This window comes from Orbicella faveolata, unplaced genomic scaffold (assembly GCF_042242905.1).
Source record: "Orbicella faveolata isolate gen_17 unplaced genomic scaffold, um_ofav_v1 contig_24, whole genome shotgun sequence".
NCBI lineage: Eukaryota > Metazoa > Cnidaria > Anthozoa > Scleractinia > Merulinidae > Orbicella > Orbicella faveolata.
In genome coordinates this window covers 19,866,364-19,885,845 of record NW_028301552.1, presented here as the reverse complement: position 1 = coordinate 19,885,845, position 19,482 = coordinate 19,866,364, and the positions used below count along the sequence as shown (strand labels likewise).

At 39.2% G+C, this 19,482-nt stretch overlaps 1 protein-coding gene across 1 annotated transcript; it reads left to right on the top strand.

The window, feature by feature from the left end:
• Nucleotides 1-1,199: 1,199 nt before the first annotated feature.
• On the top strand, nt 1,200-9,646 carry LOC110044074 (26S proteasome regulatory subunit 4). Its single transcript, XM_020749596.2, has 13 exons — nt 1,200-1,288; nt 2,139-2,192; nt 2,626-2,722; nt 3,680-3,804; nt 4,309-4,494; nt 5,074-5,202; nt 6,051-6,147; nt 6,634-6,722; nt 6,800-6,900; nt 7,432-7,528; nt 8,044-8,098; nt 8,401-8,555; nt 9,429-9,646. Exons 1-13 carry the CDS (start codon nt 1,286-1,288, stop codon nt 9,561-9,563), a joined length of 1,323 nt encoding a protein of 440 aa, XP_020605255.1. The 5' UTR covers nt 1,200-1,285; the 3' UTR covers nt 9,564-9,646.
• Nucleotides 9,647-19,482: the final 9,836 nt, after the last annotated feature.

Below are 19,482 nucleotides of genomic sequence, written 5' to 3'. Positions count from 1 at the left end.
GACAAATGAATCTATAATTTATGCGATGCGTCAACGAGCGAGAGGGGACAATTTGGCAATTGTTATCGAAAAAGCAAATTAACCTCAGTTTTTAATGCGTCTGTCCTGTTATTGACAATGAATTTCGTCATAGCATTGTCAAAATAGCCTGCGGATCCAATCGGCTATCGCCTCGTAGATCCAAAGCCGGATCCAAAGCTACTTTGACAAATTTATGACGAAATTCATGATCAATAACGGGACAGATGCATGAAAAACTGACGTTAATTTGTTAAATTTTGAGCGCCGAAGGCGCTCTAAACTAGGAGGGCCTGGGCGCAAGTTCCCCTAAGAAATTTTGAAATCTTGACATCAGCTTGTACTCACGCGCGTACGTGCGTGTATGTCTTATATGGACGCTACACCCCTTAGTAAATATATGGAAAAGAGCCTCGATATAACGAAACCCGGTTTTTGGGAACATATTTTGCCAGTTCCCTGCGATTCACGAATTGTTTAAGATTCTATTTTTGAAGAAGTTGTTTGCCATCCGATTCCCATGCAAACACTGTAATTTCTGACCGCTTTGCCTGCCCGGCAAGATGGCGTCAAAAACCGTGATAAGGTCTATCTACTAGCGTTCTATCACGAATGCCGTTCTTTGATTGGCTACGCTACTCACTATCTATTCTGTGATAGATACTGAGTAGCGTAGCAGTGTACCCTTGCTAACCAAATAACGGCCGCTTCTTGGGGTTTTCGAGGTGTCTGTGAAGAGGATTTAGATAAAGTTTTGGACGACGACTAGATTTATTCTAAAACAATTAGATTATTCGCTCTCGATTTCTATGCGTGATAGTTGACTCGGGCTGCACCCTCGTCAACTATCATACGATAGAATCTCGAGCTCATAATCTAATTGCTTAATAGAAGAGATTTATGTGTAATGTTATTTTTTGCGCTGCGTTCTAACTATTATATTTAACCGAACGCTTGGATCTGAAATAGGCTGGCTAGCTGGGGTACCAGATGGGGGCCCTAGAGGGTGAGAAGCTTCCTAGGGAAGAAGAGAAGGGAAGGGAGGCTCATAGGCCCCAGTGGAGTTCAGGCATCCCTTAGGAAGTGTAACCCTTAAATTTTACAAGTATTCTCTGAACGCTTCCCCTGTTCCCTCATCCCCGACTCATAACTCATCCCCTTGAAGAGGGGCCTGGTGACGACAGGTGAGTCAGCATCGAAGAGCGCATGACCATATGAGTTATGCGAGCCTGCGACATCTTCTAAAGAAAATCTAAAAGAAAACAGAATGGTGAGTGAAATTTTCTATCTTTTTCGGTTCTTTTCCGTCGCAAATCATTGCTTATTTTCGTCACTTTTTCCAAAGAGAGTAGTTTAGGATTATCTACCACTTTTTATGACTTCAGGTCATTTTGTTTGCGTAGGAAACTTGCCAGACTTATTACACAGCAGCGTCGCGGTATATCACGTTTATAATTTTCTGTCAAATTTAGCTTATAATTTTGATGAAGGAGAAAACTTTTATCGTCAATTCTCAAAAGAATCTAGTAACCGGGGCAGGGATTAGTTTATATTAATTCCTACGTCTGTGATACGAATCTTGGATTTTCGATTTCGAGATCAGTTTTTCAGTTAAGGTAAAATATCTTACTTTCGGTTTAAGATCATTCGAACCTGTTGTCAGTTGTCTCGAGGCTAACTTTGCCTACATTACATTTATCTACATTGAAATTAGATAGTCACGCTTTCCAAACCAACCAACTAAGGCACCTTTTCTAATTTTATTGTTACATGAAGTCATTAGCCAGCTTGTTTGTTAGTAATGTCATTTGTTAATTGGAAAGTCTACCCTTAATTGAACGGAAATATGTCAAAAGAAAGTTTCCTGGGTTCTCGATTTTCGAGGTCTGTTTTCGAGATAGTACTAGTACTCTTACCTTTTTTACTGAAAGACCCAGTATAGACCATAATGCCTTTTGCATGTCTGTCGTTGTTTTGGTTAACATGATAGCAAGGTTTCTATTGTTTCCCAATGCTACACAGCACGCAATGCATCCAGGCCAAAACTGAGTCCTTAACTACATGAGTATTATATAACTTACCTTTTGTTGAAACTAGTTTTGATTTGGGAACTTTCACAGGGTCAAAATCAGTCTGGTGGAGGGGGACCTGGAGGAGACAAGAAAGGTGACAAGGTATGGAAATAAAGCATTCTAAACTAACATAAACAGCACTAAGTTCACATTCAAGGACTTTTAAACTTTCAGTGATGTAGTGCTCTTTTGAGAAAACAGCTCTGTAAACAAGGAAGTGACCAATTTTATTGAATCTTAAGTGTAAAATCAGCATTATTACAATAATCCATTATTCATAAACAAAGACTTTTCATTCCAACCAACATAACATTGACTCTGAGTGCACAACATGTTACCATTTGAATTAGCCTAATTGTTTTTGATTTTGAAGTCAAATTACAGTTAAAGCAATGGACATCATTCTGTTACTTTTAAATTGTATGCTTGAGTCTTAATGTCGACAAAACATATGTCCACAATGTTTATGCTGATTCTATGTCCATGTTATAATAGCTGTATCCAACTTATGTTCATTGTACGTGTCTTATATCAGGATAAGAAGAAGAAGTATGAACCGCCAATTCCTACCAGGGTAGGAAAGAAACAGAAGAAAACCAAAGGACCTGATGCCGCTAACAAACTACCTCAAGGTATTAATGGACATCTGCATAGCTTCCAGGCTGAATCTTTTTAAGGTGTTAACTAACTACAGTGCATGTATGTTCTGTACAATCATGTACGTCAAATCATGTTTCATAAATCAATGGTTACATGTGTTTAGTTTAGGCTCACTTGCGCATTAGTTCTGGCTGGAGAATATGAGTTTATTTACTAGTTGTGTGAGGACCAAACAGACATATCCACATGGTATATATGAAACAGCTACATATACATGCCTAATATTTTCCATCTGCCCCAATATATTGAAAAAAAAATTACGACCGCAATTCTACCTTTATTAAACTTGATTTGCAAGAATGTTGGACTCTTACTGAATGGTCAGAATTGTGTCTGTCAATGAATTGCTAACTTTTATGGACAAAGGTTTCATTAGCGTTTTCAGTAGCAAGGCAATAATATTTTTGGCTCGCTATAACAGGCAGGTAAATCTTTTTGAACTGAACCTCTTTATAAAAAAACTGTGCCTGAAGATGGTCAAAACCAATCAGGCAAAAGTCTCCTCAGAGCCAATCAATTTGCCTGGGGCCCTGCCCTGAAATCCTCTTGTGTGGAGCCAAATTATGGCCTTATGTGTGGACACACATAAAAGGGATTAAAGTAAAAGGAGCTAAATGTTTTTTCCAGACTAGCTTAACCTTTCATTCATGAACCTCTTTAGCCCTTCATGCATCAGCATGTAAGATTGTTCTTATTGCATCAGAATTCAGTGCCCTTTGCAGTCATATATCTGCGTGAGTTGAAACACAATGTTTTTATGCACCAAGAGATACATTTATGGTGCATGATGTAGTCAGCGGGCAGGGTTGCAATGCCTACTATGGCTATTAATAGGTATGATATTGCATGGACTTCAAAATTTGATATTGTGAATCTTTAAGTGAAAATGGGGGCATCATTTAATGCTGAATTATTATTTTCTTGTACAGTAACGCCACACCGAAACTGCAGATTAAAGCTTTTGAAGTTGGAAAGGATAAAAGATTTCCTTTTACTGGAAGAGGAATTTATCCAAAACCAAGAGAGACTTAAACCACAAGAAGAGAAAAATGAGGTACATACATTAAGTAGCCAATCTGTTTATTTTTACAAGCATATATGTAATGTAGCCTATAGGAGTACTCTGTCAGCTCTAAGCTAAGAATTTTCTTCACTGAATCCTGCGTATTTCTTTACAGTAATTTTACTATTTTTTCTGAGAATGTGGCGGTGGATTAGCTTGATCACAACAACCTGCATCTGTGCATGTACATGCACCTCACCGTAGTTGATAATTTCCATTGTTCTTGTCATCAAAAAGATATCATCACAAAATTACAGCTACTAAAAGTTTATTACACACGTACATGTAAGTTAGTGAAGAAGACTCCCCAAGACTTTATTACTAGCAGAGAGAGAAATAAAACACAAGTTGTAAAATACATATATAGCATTTCCATATTCAAGAACAGTACGGTATCTACAATGTAAAGCATGTCTTCTAGTAGCAGTCTTAATTGAAGTACTTTCTTGTAGAGCTTTATGTGGAGTTAACATTTTCATAATATTAAACTTGAAGGAAGAGAGGTCAAAGGTTGATGAGTTACGAGGCACCCCCATGTCTGTGGGAACTCTGGAGGAGATTATTGATGATAACCACGCTATTGTGTCTACATCAGTTGGCTCTGAGCATTATGTCAGCATCTTATCATTTGTCGACAAAGACATGCTTGAACCTGGCTGTACTGTCCTGCTGAATCACAAGGTCTGTGCTTTGCTTGAAACAAGTTTGTTTCTATGATCATGTATTTCATGATATAATTATAATGATCTTGATATTATTTTATAGTACATTTCATACACGGTGCAATCTTCAAGCTGATGGTATTCTTGAAATGCAGAATCAAAGAAAAAGAAATTCTTATCTTATATGCAGAGCTCTTTTCAATCAGACTGTTTTTCAGTCATTGATAATGATTAAATTATTAGAATGTCATGTAAATTGAAATTCTTCCTTCAAAAATATACAATAAGTTTATTCCTGAGATCTTCAAAAAAGTATTCACTGACTTTCATAAACATTTTGTCATGTATTCAGGGCTGTTATTAAGGGCTGTAACCTGTAACACCTGCTATGGCTCAGTATGTTTGATGGACCCTCTATGTTACAGGTGAACTGGACTATAATTGATACAATTCACCTAAAAGGTAACAGGTTTGTTATGGGTATGAAGATCAAGGCTACGGTTGACTCAAAACTTAATGACAGCCCTGGTATTCATTTGTTAATCTTAGCAGTTGCTTTGTTGGATTGTTACATGAAATAGCATTATTGTTTTCCCAGGTGCATGCAGTTGTAGGTGTACTGTCTGATGATGCAGATCCCATGGTGACTGTTATGAAACTTGAAAAAGCTCCCCAAGAGTCATATGCAGACATTGGAGGACTGGACCAACAAATACAGGAAATCAAGGTACTGTACCTACTTTGCTGTACGTGCAGCTTATATTTATCACACACTCACTCCAAATTTAATCCCGTGCATATTTGTTCTAAAAGTAAAACAGAGTCTGCTCACTTGATTTATTGAAGGAGAAAGTTGTGGTAGGAAAAATTTATGATCTGATGGTAAATGTTACAACAAAGGTTTTTTTGTTGTAACGTTTACCATCTGATCATAAATTCAGAAAAAAATCAGCATCAAAATATGAAAAGGCAAAGTTAGACTATTAACATGTAGCAGACAGAGAATGCAGTACACTGCTGATGTGACAACTATATAGAGCTTGTTTTGTGTTTTGCTATGTTCAGGGCTTTAAATTGTGGGTCAAGTAGTAACTCTTGTAGTGTTTCATGTGAGTGGCTCGATATTGTTTAAGGGGAATGACAGAACAAACTATAGCAACAACCGCCCTGCACAAATACAATAATAGCTGCTACAGTAATAAAACAATGGCTGCACTTCTGTAAATTACAGGCACCACTTTACATCGACATCTTGTTAAGTGTGCTAACTTAGGTGTTAACTTCTTTCTCCTTTTCCCCTAATGTAAAAGGTGCAAAGAAAACAGAGGTTTTTGAACCACCCAGGGGAATGGCAACTGGTTGGAAAAATCGGTAGTTTTGAAAATTCAAGGGCAAATATCTCCTAATACCTGTATTAGTGCAAAAGGAACAAAACCTTGCTTCAAACAATTGAGAGGTTCGAAAAATCTAGGGTCAAAAAATAGGGATTCCACAGGAGTAAAGCCAGGGCTACAGTATTTCACGTGAAGTCACCAATGTTATTTTTAGTGTTAATTATAATTGTTTCGTTATTAGGAATCTGTAGAGCTTCCATTGACTCACCCAGAGTTGTATGAGGAAATGGGAATAAAACCACCCAAGGGTGTGATATTGTACGGCCCTCCTGGTACAGGTAAGTGTGTTAGTACATTACATGTAGACTACAGAGAATAGCTTTTTGTTTGGAATAGTTTCACATGTTGACAAGGTCTAGGATAGAAATGAACTTTCTATATACTTGAAATTGGCAATAGTTAAGAACTAAGAGAACGCTGCTACAGAGTAGTAAATTCCGAAAAAAGTCTGTAAGGAAGTGTGTGTTACATTGTATCTGTTTTAGATAGTGAGTAGCCTAGCAGTATGAGGTTGTAAAAAAAAACTGCGGCCACTTTGCAGTGTCTGTGACGAGGATTTAGATAAAGTTTTGAATGACCAGTAGATATATCTAGATCTAACAGCTCTCAATTTCTATGCATGTAAATTGACCCTGGCCATGCATTTGTCACATGACAGCAATCTTGAGTTCGTAATCTAATTGTTAAACAGAAACACTTTGGAAGGATGTGTACAGTTTCTGTTATGATTGTAATTTGTGTTTTCATTCATTGTTACTTTCTAGGAAAGACGTTGTTAGCTAAAGCTGTCGCCAATCAAACAGCAGCGACATTTCTTCGAGTTGTGGGATCTGAGTTGATACAGAAGTACCTGGTAAGAGAAAAAACGACTGGAATACAGTCAATACTACAGTTTCAATGATAAATTATTCCTTGGTGTTCATCTTTTAGGGGGATGGTCCTAAACTAGTGAGAGAAATGTTTAGAGTAGCTGAAGAACATGCACCATCCATTGTCTTCATAGATGAGATTGATGCTGTAGGAACCAAACGGTATGTAAGGAAAATGTTCTGCATGCCCAAATGAGACTAGTCTAGTTTAACACTGGGGGAAGGTACAGCGCTATCGGTTGGTGTTCTGGACTTTTGATTATGTGCTTTAGTTCAATGGTATTGCAAGAACCATTTTCAGAACAATATTCAGACTGGACTGCTGTGCTTATGAGACATTTCAAATCCTATGCAAAGTACCTTACTGAATAACACCTTTAGCTACAAGAATACCGACGAATGCCTAGCATTGGTACTTCCAGTGCACTCGCGAGAAACGAGACGCGTCTCGCGAGACGGTGGTAACTTACTTTGAGTGGTACTGTATTTGAACCCCACTAATTCGAACTGGGTTATTTTGAATTCCCCATTATTTCAAATTCAAAGCCATTTCCCTGGGATTTGCCTTTCGGTCATTTACATGTACTTGTTCGGAATCCCGCTATTTCAAACTGTTTTTCTTTTCCCCCGAGAGTTCGAAATAGCAGAATTCAACTACTGTATTTTCTTTGATTACCTCACTAATTCTTGCAGGTATGAGTCGAACTCAGGTGGTGAGAGAGAAATTCAACGCACAATGTTGGAGCTCCTCAATCAGCTGGATGGCTTTGACTCCAAGGGAGATGTCAAGGTAACCTTTAATGCACTACTTGAGTACACTATAAGGGAAAATTCTGATAGAAAACTGTGATTCAACCCAGCATAACACCAGGTTTTGCGGCTTTATTGATTAAGGCTTTAAAATTTAAAAAAATTATTCATATATAGAAGAAGTTGCTGGATGATGGTAAGCTAAAAATTAAAAATCATGCCAGATTGACGAAATTTGAAATTTGACAGACTACCATAAAAATCTTCCACATAAAACATCAATGGTGTCAAAATTGCCAATCTACTCACGTCTTTTTCATTTTGGGTATCCATTTCATTTGAGGGTCATACTTTTTTTGATTGACACTTTTGTTTGTTTTGAGAACTTAGTGGTTGATCAGACTGGTGGTTGATGTTATGTTAGGTCCATGTAGATAATTTTTTTAAATGTAATTAATGTTTTTTTCCATGATTTGTTCAATTAGCAATAGGATTCTGTAGCACAGTTGTGAATCCAGCTACATGTAGTAAGCTAACATATTTGTTTCTTTTAAGGTTGTCATGGCTACCAACAGAATAGAAACTTTGGATCCTGCACTTATCAGACCAGGTACCGTGACTTAAATGTGGATAAATGAAATTATGTATTAATAACAACGCAATGGACTAGCATTCCATCCAGGGGGGAGTAGAAATACTCCTAGTCGCTCCATGCTGCAGAAATCGGAGATAGCACCGGCCTGATTGACCACTTCGCTCGTATGCAGACTTTACTATTAATAACGAAGAGAAGCAAGTATCTCGCAGTTTCCTGGCATGTAGTTTGTACAACCCTCCTGCTCTTTTCTCTTGTTTGTTACAATGTCCTTGGTGTGTGTGTTTTGATAGTTACCCATTGTTTGAACTCTACAGGTCGTATTGATCGCAAGATTGAATTCCCTCTTCCCGATGAAAAAACAAAACGTCGTATTTTCACAATACACACCAGCCGGATGACACTATCTGAAGATGTGAATCTGGAAGAGTATGTCATGGCAAAAGATGATCTTTCTGGAGCTGATATCAAGGTACATGTATGGCATTATTGTGTGTTTTTTAAAAAGTGTACTGATGTACCTGGGTTTGCCTGAAGGAAAATGTAGCTAGTAGATTGTATGTCCAATCGTTCCTTTTTGGTAGAATGCAGTCGATTACCCCTAGCCGGTTAGAACCTCTAAGATAGAACTTTCAAGCTTTACCGGACATCATCGAGAGAGGGAATTGTGGTTTCCTTCCTAATCAAGTTTGCCCCCACCATTCACTGTCGTATTCACGCTTAAAGAACGAGAAACTTCTGGTTACAGGCTAACTGGCTAGAGACTAAACGACCGGCTATCTTTTGGCACGCTTCGGCGGCATATCGCGCAAATTTTTGTCGAGGTTAGGCCAAACGAGGCTGATGTGCCGCCAAAGCATACCAGAAAGGTACTATTAGCTATTTACCTTTCTTCAATTCGGTCAAATATCCCGAGATGACGGGAGACAGGCCTCTCTTTGGCTAAATGAGAATTTGGCCTCGGCTACTCCTCGAATAAGCGCTCCTCGTCAAAAATACAGTAACCCCAATCCATTTGTTTGTTTTTTTTGTTTTTTTTTTTAATCTTCGATGGTTATTTTTCAGTTGTTATTGTTGTTGTTGTTGTTTTGCAACCCTGTAATAAAGAAAACTGGGAAATAATCCTCCCCGCTTTGGCTTCGACAGAACGATAATCCCCCGGGGCGCCTGTTCGATGGAATACAGTGATCCTTATTCAGATAACGCACGCATCACCAAATTCTTTCCGCCTTCTCCCGGGAAGAAAAAAAAGACTCTATGGCTGTTTCGTTTGCCTGTGAGTGATAAAACGGCCAGTTTTATCTTACAAACCCTACTTGACTTGCAAAATTTCTCCTTCACACAGGCTATTTGTACAGAGGCAGGTCTAATGGCTCTGAGAGAGAGGAGAATGAAGGTGACTAACGAGGACTTCAGGAAGTCCAAAGAAAACGTGTTATACAGAAAGAACGAAGGCACGCCCGAGGGACTTTACCTTTGAGACCCAAATTCTTTTTTGTAATACTCGTTAGTCAGTTCTGTCATGTATAAAAATGAAGTCAAATAAAATTTGTTTTTGGTCAACGGTGTTTTTTTTTATGTTGTGAAATTTCCTCAAGTGAAGCAAAGTTACTTTCTTTAGATTCTTGGGATACGAATTAGACAATCTAACAGTCGAACTCGACTGGAAAACAATCAAATTTACATTTTTTTTTATTTAACCATCACGAGATTTTAATTTTTTTTTTCGTGGATACGAGACATTTAATTAAAAACAGAAACATTCATGCAGGCACACATCGCAGCTGGGCAGAGCTATTGTACTGTTCAACAATATAATTTTTTGTCCAGCCTAAACATTCCAACAGGATTTCGCGCAGTTGTTAAGAATGGCTGACTGTTAGGACCGAGAAACGCTGGTCAACGACCCATTTGGCAAATCGCTCATATTTTGCCCAAAGATACCCTTAGGTGACCTAATTCTAAAAATCATATTTAAAGGTTCCAGCGAATTTTTATTTTTCAGAAATTCGCGAAAATTTGAAAGCGCGGTCAAAGTGCGGTTTTTCGTGTAATAAAATGACCGAAATAAGGTGCGAGGACGAAGCGCTGCTAAAGCCTTAAAACAACTTCAATTGACTTCAAATTTCACACAAATGTGGAACAACCACTCTAATTTATTCCTCCTCTTAAACTAGTCTCAGAGATGTTGATATAGTGGTTTTCCGAATCACTTTATTAACACCTATGAAGCGTGTGAAAAATAACGGCAAAATATAGGTCATGTTTAACAGCATCAAAATGCATCTGGTACCTCACTTTCCGATTATTTTACTTTACAGCCTTAAAATATCATTATTAAACATATGCCATACCAAGTTTCATGCTCGAACTCGCAGTATTTCCCTTTGAGAAAAACGAAAATCTATGTCAATGTGTTGGGCGCAAATAACACAATAATGCTACACGAACAAGAGACAAATCAATTGCAATGGCGAAAGTAAAAGGCTGTCATTAATTAAAATCCCGTCAATTCACTGCTATCAGTAGAAACATAATGTCCACTACATGAAAACTGTTTTTAGACGTTTTCGGAGCATTGAGCGTTAACTTTGTTTAATATCCTGTCCGCCGTCATGTCTAGTTTGTCATCGCGTGTATTTCGGCCTTAACGTAAACAACACTGTGAATGGTTGCCATAACAAACGCAAGAGATTTCCTGGAACCTTAATGTTTTCGATTCAGCAAAACGCTTTAAGTTCGTTAAGACACAATAATGGGTCAACTTGGAATGCTGTTTAGCATTAAGGACGTTAAAAGACTGCAAATTAATAGTCGACTTGAAATATCTTGAAGCCAATCAAAATCGCGCCTTTATTCTAATTTGGTAAACAGCCGATCTCCGTTCAAGTTCATGAAGTCGAGAGGTTAATCCGGCAATGTATTACCGGCACAACAACAAAATCAAACCGAGGTCATCAAAAGTGTAAGTTTAAAAGTGTAGTGGTAAGTTCCAAATAAATTTCGCCTATATAAATTGGAAACAAGAAGTGAAACGGTCTGACCCGAAACAAATAAACAAAATATTAATACGACTAATTTAATCCGAAAATGTTACAGAAAACATACCTAAAAGCCGTCGATTCCCCTCAATACCACTCCACATTGCCTTAAAGAGCCCAAGCTTTCTGCTGTAAGAATCAGGGGCCTCATGAATCTGTTTTTTATCTTATCGGCAACCATGCTGCGTGGCTGATATTCGAGACTCAGTAAAAGTTGTCACACAACCGTACGAATAGCCCAGTCACGCTTTCACTGCTCTTACGCAAATGGTCAACCTTTACATAATTTACATAAACCGACTACAGGTTTAAAGTAGTGACAGTAGATTGAAATGCGCTGTTTAAAGCTGTCCTATCCAGGAGCAATTATTTCTTGTTCTTGCATGGCTCTTAGCCGTAGTTACAGCCCGGCGGGGAGGGGGGGGGGGGGGGGAGGGGGTAATCCTGGAAATTTCGTATATCTGTATGCCGTGGAAGATTAAGTGGTCTCCAGCTCTTAACGCCAACACTGAAACACCAGATGATTCTCGAAGTATCACAAGGATCACTAAGCTAAATAATTTTCAGTTTAGCTCCGCTGAGTCAATTACCTGTTGGCACGCACATTGCATTGACCGTAGACAGGCGAGAAAACGTTTAAACCGGAAAAGCCTGTTGCACATTGTAATTTAGCGTTGTCCAACACGCAATCGGTCTGGTTGTCATGCTACTCGTATTTCATAAAATCTCAAGTTTTCTTTCGACACATACTGGGGTGACATACTACTAGATGGGCATGGGCGAGAGCCACGAGTCAAGTCAGTCAACTCCCAAAGCTTAACAGAAGAGTGACAGTGAACCACAAGTGGAAGGACTACAGATTGTCCGTACGCTTTACCCTGATAGGCCTCTGTGTTACTCTAATGAACTGATGCTGTTATAATGACACTATTTAGCTTTATGAACATGCTAGTGGTCAAGGGTTTCTTTTGCAGTGTAAAAGAATCATAAATAAGTAGTTCTTTGTGAAAAACTGTTTTAAGGAAAGTAAGCTGTTCGCAAGAGCTATGTTTCAGATTTTCTAGAGTGATCAGTTTGTTAAGGCACTGTTGCGCTGCGTCTGCGCGCAGTGTCGAAAACAAAGTACATCATATCATCTGTTTTTAAGTTGATAAAGCTCAAGGGGGCTGTAAGATGAGAGACCCTGGGAAGGAGGTTGAGATGATTCGGCCGTTAGTTTTTCTCTTAAGGATCTTCCTCCTCTACTCTCTCTCCCTCTCTACAAAAATTTTAACGATCCTCTCCCCCCTCCCTCCCCCCCCCCCCCCCCGCAAGAGATGCTTGCTAAATATCGAAGAAGCCAAACACCGACAGTTCCTAAGAATACTTCCGGCAAGTGCAGTTGTTAGTAAAATACTTCAGAAGCGCCGAGTATGGAGCTTTTCCGTGCACGAGTGGGACAGGTATATCTAGTCCCAAGTCTTCGCAACCGCACCGTAGCATAGGCAGTTTCAGGTTCTTTAGGCCAATGCGGAATTTTCCTATAAGATACGATTGCTGCTGGTCACTGACTGCCCTGAAAGCGCAACCCTCTTTTAAAGCAACAGGGACTTCTTGGTGACCTATTGTGGCTTTGAGTTAAGCGCCAACGCTTGCTCCAAGCAGGGTTTGTAGCACATTTTGGCTAAGTTCATAAGGGAATGTCTCTCCACGGACTGAGTTCATTTCTCCAGAGACAAGTGCCTGTCTAAAGTAGACAGCATATGAAAGACACGAATGCAGCCGCCTTGAAGACATTAATACAACCCTACCGTGCATGGTTACTATCCATGGAAACATCAGCAGACAGTTCCCCGGTCATACCCGTTGACAATGGCACTGATGTTAAGGTCGCAGTGTTCGTACCTTTTTAGAAAATGACCTGAAGTCTCCTTCAGAGAACGATGCTTTCAGCAGAAATAAAGAAAGAGCGATGTCTGATTCAATAGCAAAAGAAACCCTTAACCATTAGCATGTTCATAAAGCTAAATAGTATCATTATAACAGCATCAGTTCATTAGAGTAACACAGAAGCCTATCAGGGTAAAGCGTACGGACAATCTGTAGTCCTTCCACTTGTGGTTCACTGTCACTCTTCTGTTAAGCTTTGGGAGTTGACTGACTTGACTCGTGGCTCTCGCCCATGCCCATCTAGTAGTATGTCACCCCAGTATGTGTCGAAAGAAAACTTGAGATTTTATGAAATACGAGTAGCATGACAACCAGACCGATTGCGTGTTGGACAACGCTAAATTACAATGTGCAACAGGCTTTTCCGGTTTAAACGTTTTCTCGCCTGTCTACGGTCAATGCAATGTGCGTGCCAACAGGTAATTGACTCAGCGGAGCTAAACTGAAAATTATTTAGCTTAGTGATCCTTGTGATACTTCGAGAATCATCTGGTGTTTCAGTGTTGGCGTTAAGAGCTGGAGACCACTTAATCTTCCACGGCATACAGATATACGAAATTTCCAGGATTACCCCCTCCCCCCCCCCCCCCCCCCCTCCCCGCCGGGCTGTAACTACGGCTAAGAGCCATGCAAGAACAAGAAATAATTGCTCCTGGATAGGACAGCTTTAAACAGCGCATTTCAATCTACTGTCACTACTTTAAACCTGTAGTCGGTTTATGTAAATTATGTAAAGGTTGACCATTTGCGTAAGAGCAGTGAAAGCGTGACTGGGCTATTCGTACGGTTGTGTGACAACTTTTACTGAGTCTCGAATATCAGCCACGCAGCATGGTTGCCGATAAGATAAAAAACAGATTCATGAGGCCCCTGATTCTTACAGCAGAAAGCTTGGGCTCTTTAAGGCAATGTGGAGTGGTATTGAGGGGAATCGACGGCTTTTAGGTATGTTTTCTGTAACATTTTCGGATTAAATTAGTCGTATTAATATTTTGTTTATTTGTTTCGGGTCAGACCGTTTCACTTCTTGTTTCCAATTTATATAGGCGAAATTTATTTGGAACTTACCACTACACTTTTAAACTTACACTTTTGATGACCTCGGTTTGATTTTGTTGTTGTGCCGGTAATACATTGCCGGATTAACCTCTCGACTTCATGAACTTGAACGGAGATCGGCTGTTTACCAAATTAGAATAAAGGCGCGATTTTGATTGGCTTCAAGATATTTCAAGTCGACTATTAATTTGCAGTCTTTTAACGTCCTTAATGCTAAACAGCATTCCAAGTTGACCCATTATTGTGTCTTAACGAACTTAAAGCGTTTTGCTGAATCGAAAACATTAAGGTTCCAGGAAATCTCTTGCGTTTGTTATGGCAACCATTCACAGTGTTGTTTACGTTAAGGCCGAAATACACGCGATGACAAACTAGACATGACGGCGGACAGGATATTAAACAAAGTTAACGCTCAATGCTCCGAAAACGTCTAAAAACAGTTTTCATGTAGTGGACATTATGTTTCTACTGATAGCAGTGAATTGACGGGATTTTAATTAATGACAGCCTTTTACTTTCGCCATTGCAATTGATTTGTCTCTTGTTCGTGTAGCATTATTGTGTTATTTGCGCCCAACACATTGACATAGATTTTCGTTTTTCTCAAAGGGAAATACTGCGAGTTCGAGCATGAAACTTGGTATGGCATATGTTTAATAATGATATTTTAAGGCTGTAAAGTAAAATAATCGGAAAGTGAGGTACCAGATGCATTTTGATGCTGTTAAACATGACCTATATTTTGCCGTTATTTTTCACACGCTTCATAGGTGTTAATAAAGTGATTCGGAAAACCACTATATCAACATCTCTGAGACTAGTCTAAGAGGAGGAATAAATTAGAGTGGTTGTTCCACATTTATGTGAAATTTGAAGTCAATTGAAGTTGTTTTAAGGCTTTAGCAGCGCTTCGTCCTCGCACCTTATTTCGGTCATTTTATTACACGAAAAACCGCACTTTGACCGCGCTTTCAAATTTTCGCGAATTTCTGAAAAATAAAAATTCGCTGGAACCTTTAAATATGATTTTTAGAATTAGGTCACCTAAGGGTATCTTTGGGCAAAATATGAGCGATTTGCCAAATGGGTCGCTGACCAGCGTTTCTCGGTCCTAACAGTCAGCCATTCTTAAGAGTTTTGTTTTGACTAATCGGAATAATTAACAATTAGACCCGTGGCCGTTGAGGGCGAAGGGTCTAATTGTTTTAGTATCACCCAACTAGTCGAACAGAAAAGGCAATAATAAAGTTAGCAAATGCAAGTTGAAGAAATATCTCTCGTCCAAAAAGGCGCAACATTGCGTCAACGGTACAGAGTGACGTAATAGCGGTCTGTCTAAACACATTACCAAATATAGCCTACGTTGCAGGCGTAAACGGGGAAGGGGTAAAGATCGGGTGGCAAAAAACGCGAAGAAGAAGGGGATGGAACAGCACCCTATCCCGATAAAGAAGCTCGTTTCCAACAAGCAGCCCAGTTTAATTTCTTCAACCCATAAAATTCAAAAAAGTAAAAAGTACGCAGTGCGGACTTATTTTTTCTATTGCTTGTGCCGGCCTTCGGCCACCGAAGCGAAGCGAAGTATTTCCGTCCGCCGCGCGCGAGAAAAAAACCTCTGGTACCCCTGGGTAAAAATTTTAATGCTCGGATTGTATTTCAGTTCGTGAAGTTCTAGCTAGTTCTCGTTCCCACTATGTGGAATTTGTCATCCAGTACGACTTATGTTTCTTAACTGTTATTTGTGTGACATGGAGAGTTTGTCCTCAAGAGCAGGATTTTCTCGCGGTGGATTTTGAAACTAATCATGAGCTTTTTAGAGCTTCGCAAAGACCGCGGTGTTCTTTATTAGAGACTTTTTCGACAACTGCTACGGTGGCTTCAACGAAACTGTTCAATTTAATTTCCGAAATTTAATTTCAGGAGTTCAACCCTCCAGTGGTAGTACCATCGATATGTAGAGTGGATTGCCTCTTGTTAATCTTTACTAAACTTCGGAGCGGAAATTTACAATAGCAGCTTCCAGGAACTTCACCTCTGTCATCAAAAACGTTTCCAATGCGTATTACAAGAGCCAACATTTGGTATTTACAGTTAACTGTTAATTTATGATTAGAATTGTAATAGAAATGTCAATTGAACTTTAACCAGAAAGCAAACAAAACAAGTTTCCATTTTTAGGTGCAACAATCGCACTCACATAGACCTTGACCTAGTAATGTAAAACCATACATGTGCCTGCAATAGTGACTAATACTGTGATTTCAGGAGCTTTATCTACTGGTCAGCAGAACTACTTCAAAAAGTTTACAGATGATGGAAGGACATCATTTGCATATCATTTGCATAATGTGCACCACAACTACCCTACAGATTGCTTACGCATTCTCCGGTTAATGATCTGTTATTGCTAAGTTTTCGAATTCCCCCGGCGTGGTGTGGAAGGAAAACATTTGAAGCATTTTCAGAGTGAAAACGCCGTTTTCAAATTTCTTCAGCGTGGTTTGGAGGCGCGCGCGCGCAGGGGGGGATACTACTCCGATTTAAAAAGGACAGGGGTGCTCATCGTAACTTCTAGGGGTTAAAAAAGCGGTTTTGGTACCTCTTAGGGTGTTCAGCTTCAAAAGGTTCATAGCGGGAGCTTTTGCGGTTCTTTTTAGGATATTGAGCCCCCCCCCCCCCCCCCAAAACAATATGACAGGAGAGAGAGAATGCGTTGTTTTAGAATTGGTACCTCCTATAGGGTGAAAAAACATTTCACGTCAAGCCCAAAAAACAGGATGTTGGTATCTCTTAGGGGTTCTTTTCAAAATTGCTGACGAGCACCCACGTCCTTTTAAATATGGGAGTCCCTAAACCTCCCCCGGGATGGACGGGGCCTGAGTCACAAAATCCCGTTTAGGTGCGTATCATCCGCGGCGAGTGTCAGACTTTGCGTGCCCTGCTAGATCCATGTTACGCCTCAAAATGTAACAACTAACGCAAAATCTAACATTCACGTGAAATGTAACGTTAACTCGAATTGTAACAACTTTTGATGCAAAATGAAACAGTTTCTTTGACGGAATTTTAACAGCTTTTTAACGTAAAATGTAACAGCTTCTTTAACGCGAAAAATAACAAAGCAAAATGTAGCAACCTTACTGAGAATAATCGGTAGATATCTCAGTTGAATTCCTATGATGCGCCTTGCACTACGTACTGTGCCGGGGTACTGTGAGGCAAGGAGCAGCTGATACCACATCCAAGGGGAGAGTCTGCACCGTCTGGGTGCCAATCAGCGGTAGTACATTCTATTGAATGCCGTTCTAAGCTGTTTTAAAATTATTTTTTGTGAACATTTCGTTAGACCGGATTTATCGTTGAGGGTATATCTGTAGTTTTGAAGCCAGTTTGGTCTGAATTTGAACAGTTTGGTCTGAAAAATGTTGGCATATTCCGGTCAGCATTAGACTATATTTGCATTCTCGTATTGGACTGGATTTAGCTTGCAACTGAGGTTAATGCGGGAAGTCGTTTCAAATGCAAATCACATTAATCTCTTTTTAGTGATATTCCCCCTCATGAGCCTCTACTGTAAGCTAGTTCCAGTCTCATACCGAGAATACGAGAGTGTGGAGCTTATTTCTAACTTTAGCTGACTTTTTGATTTCTCTAGTTCATGTGGCCATTTTGGTCATAAATAGAGTATGGTTTTTGCACTCTAGTCTTGATATGGATATGTTTTTAAGAAGAAGCCACTTTTTGAATTTGAAACAGTTCTAACGTTTACAATAGTAAGTGCAGGTAACGATTGTTTTGTTCTTGTTGCATGCAAATATAACGAGATATTTTTTATTTTTTAGTTACAAAGGGTAATTTGACACTCTTGATTTTCACAAGGGAGTAAATTCAATTAGAGCTGACGAATCGTCACCACTTATTCCCACGAGATGTTTGCTATCTTTAGTTACAAGAGGAAACTTAACACTTTTGTTTTTCATATGGGAGTAAATTCAATTAGAGAGCTGACAAGTTATCGGCTATTGTTCCCAGGATATTAAACAAAAAAGAAGCTTTCATTTCTGGATGGTTTTTACGTCTCTTCAGTAGCAGTTTAATATTTTTATTTGATGGGCATTTTATGACATTCTCTTCAGTCCGATATTTTTAAAGGTAAAAAGCATAAAAACTGTTCAAATGTTCTTTGAAGACTGCGTGGCACCAAGTTAAAGTGCAATTTAATTAAATCAGACTTTCAACGTGTCAGAGAGGTTTTTCTCTTTCTTTCTATTTTCGGTGAAGTAGTGTTGCGTTGTGTTGTGTGAAAAGGGTAAACTTACGATTCGTATAAAATGCGAAAAGTTCTCTTAACTTGAGTACTTTTGAGGAAAAACTCCTCTTGGGGGTTAGAAGGGCTTTGTGATCGTTAAGTGTGGGAGTTATGCATGTGCGCGTGTCACACCAATCACAGTATGGGTTGTATCAAAGAACGAATCAAATTGCCTGTTAGAAAATAAGATGGTATCTACATTAATCTGGAGACGTTTCAGATTACTGTAGTTTGTTCAGTCAAACATTTTATGGCTTACTATTTAGTTATCTTACCATTACCGATGTAACATCGTATGTATATCATAAATTCCCACTTTCTTTCTTGCTGTACATCGCAACCAAAAAACACTTGTCAAATTAACCAAATCATTACTGTAAATAGTTCCATGAGTGCTCCTATCTCCGAGACTTTTAGTTCACAAAAAATATTTCTTGCACGCCTTGCGTGCCTATGATTTATTTAAGAAGCAGTAACAGTCATCTTTTTCCGGCAAACGATAAATGGTTTCATTTCTTTCAAGATGGCAAGGTAACGAATCCTGCAATCTGATTGGTTCTTAGCGCGGCCGGATTTTACTATCTCAGCCCTGGGTGTGTTGAAAAGGGCTTAAAAACGTGATATAGAGTTAAAAGTGGAAATTGTCTTGCCACTTGAACATGGAATGCCCTCAAAAAAGCCGGCTTCCAACCGTGAAGCCCACTTCGTTCTTGAATTTGTTCTTGAAGATAAGATAATCATAGTTTTAGTTCTTTCCGCGCGAATTTCCATGTTTAAGAGTAACCTTTAATTTGCCGTCTCCTTTAATTTCAGTGCTTCTCTGGTAGTCTTTGATGTTTTCAAAGCTAAACGCCTTGTAATATTCCTTTCCATCTCTAAAGAATCCCACCTCGTCTCTTTGAAGCCTTGTGACGGCATTCTTCAGCTTTGCAGATCTTCCACAACCGGGACAAACTAGACAAAATTAAACCGTTTCCCTCCTTTATGAAGACTTCATGACACTTCATGATGGGTTTTTTTTTAAAGTTACAATTGAGTTAATCTCCTAAAAATGACTCCTA

Coding starts and splice junctions, on each gene's coding strand:
- LOC110044074 (XM_020749596.2), top strand. Junction 6,723..6,799: donor AGTTGATACAGAAGTACCTG/GTAAGAGAAAAA, acceptor TTCATCTTTTAG/GGGGATGGTCCTAAACTAGT. Junction 8,556..9,428: donor TTTCTGGAGCTGATATCAAG/GTACATGTATGG, acceptor TCCTTCACACAG/GCTATTTGTACAGAGGCAGG.